The 10,556-nt window shown below is 43.6% G+C and overlaps 1 protein-coding gene across 5 annotated transcripts in view; it reads left to right on the forward strand.

Moving 5' to 3' along the window:
• The window catches only part of CEP120 (centrosomal protein 120), a 76,965-nt gene that overhangs the window by 19,609 nt on the left and 46,800 nt on the right, over positions 1 to 10,556 (forward strand). For 4 of the 5 annotated variants that reach the window (XM_006167471.2, XM_027767858.1, XM_006167472.3 and 1 more), the window contains 5 exons: positions 991 to 1,188; positions 4,049 to 4,276; positions 5,223 to 5,442; positions 6,769 to 6,943; positions 9,928 to 10,077. In XM_006167471.2, the coding sequence (XP_006167533.1) occupies positions 991 to 1,188; positions 4,049 to 4,276; positions 5,223 to 5,442; positions 6,769 to 6,943; positions 9,928 to 10,077 (971 nt within the window). The remainder of the gene's footprint in view (positions 1 to 990; positions 1,189 to 4,048; positions 4,277 to 5,222; positions 5,443 to 6,768; positions 6,944 to 9,927; positions 10,078 to 10,556) is intronic. The other variant, XM_006167473.2, reaches the window with a different exon arrangement.

A 10,556-nucleotide genomic window follows, 5' to 3' on the forward strand; every position in this document is an offset into this window, starting at 1 on the left:
GGTTCAGGTCCGGGCAGTCACATGCGGGGGTGCTCGGGCCCACGGTGGGTCACCTCTTCCCAGCAGTGGCCCAGCTCAAAGTAGCTGTTACTGCATTGTCCTTGTCAGGATCAAGTCCGCTATAGCAGCAGAATTACGTAATACTTTTAAAAATGGAGAATATGACTTTTGACTTTTGCAAGAGCAGGTAAAGATTATTCCCAGGGGCTGTGTTGACTTCGTCGTGGTCACTCCAAGAGGAAGGTCTTCCATGCGTGCTCCCCAGGCGTGTGCGTGTTCTTTCCTAGTCTGGTCTGTCGCTCTTCATGGACACGTCTGTACCTTTGTCTCTCCCCATCAGTTTCCTTCCGTTTCTTCTCTTTACAAAGCTGTGCTTGTGAATTGCGATGGCTTCATATGCCACTCTGGCTGTGGAGAAAGTCCCTTGTCTTTTTCTTTTTTATTAACCACATCAGAACAGTCTTGTCTGCGGGTCAAATAATTAGAAGTTTGCTGTATTTTTACTATGTTGCAAAACATTTTTTACTCGTTTTATCTTGAATATTTTGCATCCCTAGGGGGGCACAGTTGTCAATATCCATTGATGATGTACTGTGTGACACATCCACAGGCACCGAGAGGCACCATGCCTTCATGGTGCTGACTCCCGTGTCACGTTCAGTCCTGCCACAGCCTCCGAATTGCTTTAAGGCCTGTGTCAGTCTCATTCTTCCTCATAAACCCAGCCAGCAGTCAGTTACGACCACCCTTATGACCTAATTAATCCTGACCACCTCCCCAAGGCTCCATCTCTGAATATTGTAATTGGAGTAAGTTTCCACCCAATTTTAAAACATGAACTTGGGGAGGAGGAGGCTTATTCAAACAATAGTATGTGGTTAATTTTAAGACTTCAAGTACAAAAATCAATATTTTAGCAAATATTTTGGGAGTGCAACATGCATTGTGGTTTAGAAAGTAATACTCTTTTCTTTTCCCATAAATATTCAGTTAATTCCATGTACCATGAAACTTCCAGAAAGACAGCCTGAGTTTTTCTTTTACTATTCTTTACTGGGGAATGATGTTACAAATGAACCCTTCAACGATTTGATCAACCCAAACTTTGAGCCAGAGAGAGCTTCAGTTCGTATACGCAGCAGTGTAGAAATTCTTCGCGTTTACCTGGCTCTTCAGTCTAAGCTACAGGTAAGTGCTGCAGCAAATCGTTTCTGTGGGTTTTCTTTTGAAGTTTCTTTATTGGGAGAGAGCGAGAGAGATGCAGGTGCCCCAACAGGCTGTCACCACACCGATTCTTCCCCAGGGGGCCAAAGGCACAGGTGTGTGGGCGTGCCCGCCATGCCGAGGGCCATGCGGGTCTGAGCCCAGCACCCATAGGGCTCCAGAGCTCACAGCAGTGCCCTCCACCGGGGCCACCGCCCTGAGCCCAGACGTGGATGTCTAAAATTGGCCTGGTGCCCAAGCCTGTCTTACTGTGGTAGTGGAGGTCTTTCTACCACATGTAACATTTTTTTCTTAGGTATTATTCTGAGTCATTGGCATTATAGCTGCTTCAGAATTGGGCAATAACACTTTACCCAGTTACTGATAAAAGAGTTACTTTAGTTACCAGTCTTTAAAAAAAACTTTTTTTAAAGTTTATTTCTTCCAGAAGTGAGAAAGAGAGAGACAGCCCGTCCCCAGCAGGGGAACTCGGAGATCCAGCCCCAGGCCCAGCCGGCCTTAGGTCACCAGCACACCCTGGCCCTGGGTCGCAGTCCTGGGTGGGAGAAGTCCCTGGAGCCACAGCTGAGGGCACAGGCTGCTCGTCAGCGGTACCCGTAGAGTGGCAGCTGTAGGCACACAGGCCTCGGTCCAGACAGCATCCAGCCCTTTTTACAGTGAAAGTAAAGAGCTAAGGCCACGTCCTAAAACCTACCCTCGTGTAATTTTTTGTAAATTGTTTTTACTTTTTTAATTTTATTTTTTACTATTGTTATCTTTAAATTTGCTATAGGGCACATACGCTCACCAGGGAGAGAGGGAGTGGGAAAGTGAAATAGCAAGCCACTTGGTCCAGGACTTGAACCATGGTCAGCCATGTGAAAATCCCGCTCCTTAACCTCCACACCACCTGCTGGCCCTGAAAATTGTTTTAAAATTGAACTCTTTAAAAATGAACCATCTCTGGGTCAGTAGGTGGTGCGGTGGTTAGGTGCTCCATCCCACATGCCTGACTCTGGTTCAAGTCTAATACCTGGCAGCTTGAAGGGCACACCAGGCTGCGGCGTGTGCCCAGGAGGAGAGAGCTGTACCATGGCCGTGGTTTTCACTCTCCCTTTCTCTGTCTCTCTCCAGCGAGCGTACGCACATTATGGCAAAAACAAAAAGAAAAAAAAGTGAACCTTACCTAATAAAAATCACTCTTATGATAATTGACTTAGTTCAGACTGAAATGGGATAGTGAAATACAGATTTAAACAGTCATTTGTTTCCTGTAATCTCAGTCATTAGGCTGCGTTTCATGCATTTTGGGCAGGAGGCATTAACAATTTTTACTGGAATTAAATTTCAGAGAGAGTTCTGCTAAACTCAACATTTTTACAAAATGAAGACTGTATAAAGAAAAATGCAGGAAAAATCAGTTTGAATTTTATTCTTTATTTAGTGTATCGGTTCCTACCAAAAATAGGAACTTTGTAGTCTGTTTCTAAGGAAAGACACTTAAGTCATGAGAATACCTTCTCTCTGGCCCATAAAGATATACTGCATGATGGCATTAGGGCCGTCTTACAGTCTGCCTTAACCTGCACTGCCGGCCCGAGCTGAGTGTTTGTAGACAGAGGGCTCGCTGTTTTCAAGGGCTTCAGCGGAGTCAGGGAAAAGAACACCTAGAAAGAACAGCCTGATTTTTTTTCTTTAAGTTGTCAAAAGATAGAAATGTTGAACTTTTGATTAACTATCATTTGTAACAGTCCATCCCAGAGGAATTCTTTTATCTTATACTTTAAATACTCCTTCTGTTTTATGTGTAAGGTCTGAAAAACACTTCAAGGTGTTTTATGGGTTAAAAAAAATTAAGATTTTAGAATTTCTTTTTTTTTTTTTGGAGAGGTTTTTGTTATAGGGTGTGTGCACTCGCCAGAAAGACAGAGACAGAAAGCGAGAAATCACCCCTCAGGGAGGATGGCCATGCTACAATCCCTTCTCCTCCATTCTCCTCTCAGGATCTTGGGCACGCACACACACGCCCAGCGTGAGTTTTAAGCCACCCGATCTGGGACGCGAACCTCAGTTGACTACATTGGAGTCCAACGACATAGCCATTATGCTAACTGCTGGTCCCAAGATTTTAGAATTTCAAATCAAGATCAATCTATTGATTATTTTTAGAGCCATATTTAAATTAATGTCAAAATGGGAGTAGAAAAGGGATTAAGGTTTTTGTTTTTTATTCAAATTCATGCATTCATCATTTATTCAGTTTGCGCATGTGAAATATTAAAGTAGCATAACTCACTAACGAGACAGAAGAAAGGATGATAACATGAGTGTACAACACTGAAAGGAAAAGTGAAAGTAATACTATTACTGAAATTATTAATAAACTTGGTGTTTTATCTTCACTTTTATTTTTTTTTTTGGAGAGGTTTTTGCTATAGGGCGCGTGCGCTCGCCAGACAGACAGAGACAGACATAGAGACAGAAAGCGAGAAATCACCCCCCAGAGGGGATGGTCATGCCGCAATCCCTTCTCCTCCATTCTCCTCTCGGGATCCTAGGCATGCACGCACACGCGCCCGGCATGAGTTTAAGCTACCGGGTCCGGGACGCGAACCGCGGTTGACTATGTGGGAGTCCAGCGACATAGCCATTACGCTAACTGCTGGTTCCCTTATCGTCACTTTTAACAGTTGTGTGAAAATTCAGTACTTAGTCACTGTAGGTCAGTAAGATACCCTGCATTGTATTTTCCTTCTGTGGCCCATCTTATCACTTTCTGTTAGATTTCTGGTGTCTGGAGAGAGGAACAGTGTAGAGCTCTCTTTTGTTTTCCTTTTCATGTCAGATCCATCTCTGCTGTGGAGACCAGTCTCTCGGAAGCACAGAAGTCCCTTTAACTGGATTACTGAAAAAGGGCAGCACAGAAATCAACCAGCGCCCAGTCACAGTGGAGGGTGCTTTCACCCTTGACCCTCCAAACCGAGCCAAACAGAAGCTTCCCCCAATTCCCTTGGAGCTGGCCCCAACCGTGGGCGTGTCCGTGGCTCTGCAGAGGGAAGGCACAGACACCCAGGCAAGTCGCGGCCCTCCTCCCGTCCTCCCGTTCTCCAGTGCCGCTCAGGATTGCTCTCAGAAGTGGCACTTGGAGACTTCCCTGGCATAAAGCAATAGTCATGGCTCCTAACTAGTGACCTATGGGATATGAAACCCTTTCTGGAAAGTGCTGTGGCCTCCACCCTTGCCGTGTGTAAGTGACGGTACCCAGAGCTCTCCTAGCCCTCGGTACTGTCTGTGTGGTGGAAACCGTTCTTCACATCCCTGCTCATAGTCCTCTACTCGGCAGAGAGGGGACGGTAGAGAGAGAACATCTTTAGGCCTACTTTCTGGGGATCCTCACTAGGTGTATCTTTTTGGTTGACATAGTCTGAGCTAAAATAAGGTTTGTAGTGGTCATATTGTCTTCAGGCAGTTTTCGCAACAGAGATGCACACTCTGTATATGTTTTTAGACTATATCTGTTCTCAGAACATATCTTGTATCTTGTTCTCTCAAAGAGTCAATCTTTGCATCTTTGCGTAGGTCTTGAACTAAAAATAGTAGAATGGAAATGAGAGTTTGAAAGATAGATATGCATATATTTTTAGGGTGAATCAGAGTGAAGGAGAGACAGAAATCATTCTAGACTTGGTTTTTTTCTCAGGGTATAGCCCCGTTCGTGCTGCCTTGGTAGGAATACTCATTCCTGGGGACACCTGTGCCTGCTTTTCTCAGATATCTTTTCTTACTCATCAGGATATATTCTGTACCAGCTCAGAATATCCTCTTTCCTTCCTGTTCATCTTCCGTTTTCTGGTCTTAAGTGCTGTGAGAAAATGTGCAAATTATGAACCAAATAGACTAGAAATATCCAAACTGAGAAAGGGAGCTTGTATTTAAAAAACAAAACAAAACAAGTTTTTTTGCTTAATTATGAAAGAAAGTTCTTTGCAAATTATACTTTATTTAAAAATTGTTTTTAGTCTTTAATTGAGATAAAGACCCAGCGTGAATGTGAGCCAGAGCATTCAAGGAAGAGAGCTTTAACCCCCATAAAGGAGAAGTCACTCACTGGGCCCAGATCGCCAAGCGTGTCGTCCCCTGTTCCACCTCCCAACCCATCACCGCCAGCGAAAGATGATGCCACGGAAAGCGAGGTGGAAAGCTTACAGTACGACAAGGACACAAAGCCAAACCCAAAGGGTAAGGCGCTCCTTTACAGACCTCTTAACTACTGGGTTTGCAGCCATCCAATAAATGACTGTGACTGCTTTCACGGGTCCTACATAAGAATCGTGGATTTTTTAAGAACCAGTAATGTTTAACAGTATTTAAAAACTTCACTTTAAAGTAATTGTCATGGGGACCAGCAGGTTGCACAGTGGTTAAGGTGCTGGACTCCCACATGGCCAAGCATGGTTCCACTCCTTAAAACTCATGCGGGGCGCGTGTGCGTGCGTGCCTAAAATCTCAGAAGAATGGAGGAAAAGGGACCACAACATGGCCATCCCATCTGGGGAGTGATTTCTCACTCTGTCTCTCTGGCAAGTGCACGTGCCCTGTATCAGAAGTTTCTAAAAAACCATAATGGAGTAATTGCCATCTGTAACTTCATAATAGAATTTTCTAAATTAAGATGAGAGGATTTTTCATTTTACTTTGACATTGGAGGCTTCTCGTTCAAACAAAATGAAAGAATATTATTTTTTTAAAAACAATTTTTAAACTATTAAATGAATATTTTGAAGTCACTGAAATTTTAGGGAAAAGAGTAAACTCATATGTCTTCTTTTATGCTCAAGGTTAATCGAGTCTGAGAATACATGTCTATGTGGTTTTATGACATGTTTCCATTTATTGCACAGGGGTCTGTAGTAACAGTTAACAGTGTTATTGGGTCGTTGGGAAAGTCATGATGCACCTTTGCATAGAAAACGGTATAAAAATATGTCATGACTTCCCGGCGACCTAATAATTGGTGCAGGATGGAGTCAGAAGTTGTGTGGGAGTCCCGCTGAGTCGCTGTGCAGCCTGGACCGCTCACGAAACATCTCAGGTTTATGGTAGGGTTGGAAGGACTTGACATCTGTCTGTCCAAAAGTTGTTAGATTATTTCGTATGTGCCTAAAGTGAGCAAAACTCCTTTTAAAAAGGAATGTAAACCTGTGGTAACCCTCAGCTGTAACCCTTTGAATGCTGAGTGTTGTTCTCTCCTCCTGGCAGTATGTTAATTCCTGCCAGGCTGCAGGGATCCAGGATTGCTTTTCTGTGTGTTTCTGCATATGGCGAAATGTGTTGAAAGTAAGCTCTCTTTACACAATTCTAGAATAGGAATTTCAGGCTAGGTAATTTGGGCAAGTCGCTTTTAAGATGCATATGCCTCACTTCAAATGTTCATAAAACAAAATAGTCCCATGTCTTGCTTGAAGGTAAATGAAGTAATAGCTTTAAATGACCCGAACAGCTTAAAAGAAGCGGTTAACCAAAAGAAGTACTGTTGTTTCTATTTCACGTTCATTTTATGCTTAGCCATCAGCTCTGTGCCCGCTTCAGGGGTCCAGCCAGTGAATGCCTCCCAGGCTTCGGAAACGACTTCAGGACAGAAGATTGCTGTGCCGGCAACCTCGCATCATTTTTGCTTTTCAATAGACTTACGGAGTATCCAAAACTTGGAAACTGCTTTTCCAATCAACTGTATATTAAGGTGTGATTTGATTTTGTTTCAAAGTATTGTTTTCTGAGGAGAAATGCCTTTCCACTGTGTGGGGAGTTGCAGAGAGAGATGTCACCAAGAAGTTATAACGTGTGTTAAATCGTTGGACTGAAGGGGTAAGGCTATTTCCTAATGTCTTTGAAATTAAGCTAGAGTGGCGTTGGTGGTATGAGAGGTGACAGACATAGCTGTTCAGGTATAACAGCTGTAGGTGTTTTTAGTAACTTACTAATATTGGCATTTAAAATACACTGGCTCTTGGATTTTCAAGATGGCTTTTTGTTTTGTTTTGTTTTCTTTTTTCCACCCCGGGAAAAGATGCTACAGGTCAAAGTAATGTGTGATACCTGATTTTTCAGTAAAGCTGTATTATATAATGGGAACATTCCAGTACCTAGATCTCACAGCTGTGAATCTAAACACCACACTTACTGAGCTATAAATGCAGTGTATTCTTACTGTCAAGTATAAAGAATTATGGTTTGGGGCAGCCCGTGGTGTGGTTAGGCAGCTGGATCCCACATGGCTGACTGTGGTTCGAGTCCTGGATCCAGTGGCTTGAAAATCACTCCAGGCACATGAGCTTGCCTGCCCACAATCTCGAAAGGAGGGAGAGATGGAGAAGGTGGTCACGCTGTGATTCCTTTCTCCCATAGGGGGTGTTCTCTCACTTTCCTTTTGTCTCTCTCTCTGTCTCTCTCTGGCAAGTGCACATGCCCTCTGGAAAAAAGAAATTTAAAAAATAAAACTGTGTATGTTTGTGTGAACATGTCAGTTAAGTGGTTTTACACGATAAATTGTTTTTAATAATGTTACATTTTCATAGACTTGGCAGAGCAGTGAAATGAATGTAATACAATAAGGTGTTTACTTTGGAGTGCTTTCTTCTCTTGAATTGCTTTGGAGCCCTCATTAGCACTGAAAGGAAGTTGCTGATCTTCAGTGTTTCAAGGGAGAAAATCTGTTCTCGAGGACTGTCATTGCTGAGTCTCAGCAGCCACACTTTGCGTCCTGCTGCTGTTTGTGGCGTACCTGCCTTCTAAGGGGATAAGTCAGCTCATACGTCTGCGCGTTGGCTGTCTGCTTCCTTGTCAAGTCACTCTCTGTGCGTTGGTGTGAATAAGGGGCAGAAGCCGAGGGTCCCAGCACGAGTGTGATCATGGATTCTTAGTCTGTCCATCTCAGCATCAAGTCTGTAGTCGACCTCATATGAATGCTGAAAATCATCACTAAAATGTTCTTATTTAAAAATCAAAGATGGAAAGGAGGGGCTGACCCTGTAATGCAGCAGTTAAGTGCTCTGTCTAGGGAGCCCGATCCCACATGGCTGACTGCAGTCAGGGTCCCAGCCCCAGAGGCCTGAAAAACACTCTGGGTGCGTGTGTGTGGACGTGCCCCCAATCCTGGGGGGATGGAGGATGGAGAGAAAAGGACTGTGCGTGACCACGCCCCTTGGGAGTCTCTCTTTCTCTCTCTGTCTCTCTCTCTCTCTCTGTCTCTCTCTCGGTGCACACATGCCCTCTGGGAATTAGAAGGAGAGAAAGCACTCTCTCAGAGCCTTAGCTTTTCTCAAAAGGTTTGTTTGAAAATTCCTCTCAGAAATTAAATAATTCTTAGTCTCTAGTCTCTAGTTTTTTTTCCTTATCTCCTTTATTCTTTTAACTGAGTTCTCTCTTCTGCTGCTACCAGAGAATCTGGCCTTAGGCTTCCTGAACAAGATGTTGGCCAGAGCCGTAGGGACCCAGGGACGAAGGGACGACCTAGAGTTGATGCTGTGAGGGGGAAGCCTCGGGTGAGCACATTGGGAAGTGCTGATTCCAGTTTTTGTGTTTATCTCTTGTCGTTGGGACCATTTGTTTAAGCACTAAGCCCCTACATTTTGCCAGCAGTGTGCCCAGTTCTAGGGGTACGTGAGTCATTAAACAGAGCTCAGCCTGAGCTTAGAGGAAGGCAGAGCCAGAAGTACAGGTTGGTGTATGAGCGGAGCCGGGGCTCACTGGCAGGGAAGAGAGGAAGTGACATTCTAAACCGAGGCAGCGTGTCCTTAGTGGCCATGGAGGAGTCCCTTGGTAAGAATGCTGGTTCTGTCATTCATTTTTAAAACAAGTCTGGCCATCTCATTTTTCCTTAGTGTGGTCTATTTTATATTCTGTATCGGGGTGACATAGTAGTTGGCAGCTGTGTAATGGGAATTTGTGAGTAAGATGGGTATTTGGAAAAATATAATCTGTAAGACTTAAAAAAGTTCTTTTTCTTAATCACTAGATCTTGTAATGAGGTGGTAGGGTGTTAAAATTCCAGAGTGTGAATTGAAATGTCTTGATTTCAGTGGGTGCGTAATTCCTCAGGAATTGGGTAAATGCACAGGATTTTTATAGGAAAGGCAGTTTTTACTCACAGGGTTTAAACTTCAGCTTTTTATGTGAATAGTGAGATACAGGATGAAAATTTAGGTGAGCATTATAGTATCTTTCTATTTGGCTTTAAATATAAAGTAAGCTGGGCAGTAGTGAGGCCTGGTTTCGTTTAACGTACTCTGGTTTTTACGGTGGAGAGAGAACCGTCACTCCGGCTCATTCACAGTACACATGCGCTGCTTGCACTGATGGCTCGTTCAAGGGCAGATCGCTGTGAATACATCCTTTTGAGGTTGACTAAGGTCGCTTCAGTCCATAGAAAAGTCAGGACACTATTTTATATAGTGAACTAGATTTAGAAATAGAATGTTGCGAGCATTTCTTGCATGTTTCACTATTGGCAAAAACTGATGGCTTGTTTTGGGCAGTGCAAAGGTGAGAAAGGGAAGATTCGTGCCCTCGAGGGACTCATGAACAGCTGACAATGCAGTATTCCTGCAGTTTTTAGTTTTAAGAAATGTGGTTTGCTGTTAATGCTCACATTATGCTTTTTTAAAGAACAGACTCTAAATCTCACCGATAAACTGTATTAGAATTTTTATGTTTCTTAAATTCTAGGTACTCATACCCATTCTTTGGAAGTGCTGCTCCTATTCTGACTAACCCTCCTGTAGAAGTTCGGAGAAACATGGAGGTTTTCCTTCCCCAATCTTACTGTGCATTTGATTTTGCAACCATGCCTCACCAGCTGCAAGATACTTTCTTAAGGTAATTTTACGTGCTGTTGTATTTTCTTCATTTCTTAAGTCAACTCTTGAACATGTCTATATTTTTACTTTTAAGGTTTTTGCCGTTGGATGTGCACACTGAGAGAGATAGAGAGAAAGTGAGAAATCATTGCTCCTCCTCCCAGCTTGGGTGATGGCCACGCTGCATTCTTTTCTCCGTCCTCCTCTTGGGATTTTGGAATGCATGCACATGTGCCCGGTGTGACTTTCAAGCTGCCAAGTCCTGGACTCAAGTCCCAGAGTCAGTCATGTGGGAATCCACCATGTTACCTGCTGGTCCCTGAAATTTCTGTACCATTACAAAGAGAAATTTCTCGGGCCACCTGGTGGTGAGGAGGTTAAGGCAGCTGGCTCCCACGTGACCAACTTCATGGTTCAAGTTTGTTTGTTTGTTTTAAGTTTTTTTTTTTTCCCCCTGTATAGCAGTGCTTAAAGGAGGTTGGGGAGTGGAGAGGGAAA

The sequence above is a fragment of the Tupaia chinensis genome, unplaced genomic scaffold (genome assembly GCF_000334495.1).
Source record: "Tupaia chinensis unplaced genomic scaffold, TupChi_1.0 Scaffold144806_1, whole genome shotgun sequence".
Taxonomy (NCBI): domain Eukaryota; kingdom Metazoa; phylum Chordata; class Mammalia; order Scandentia; family Tupaiidae; genus Tupaia; species Tupaia belangeri.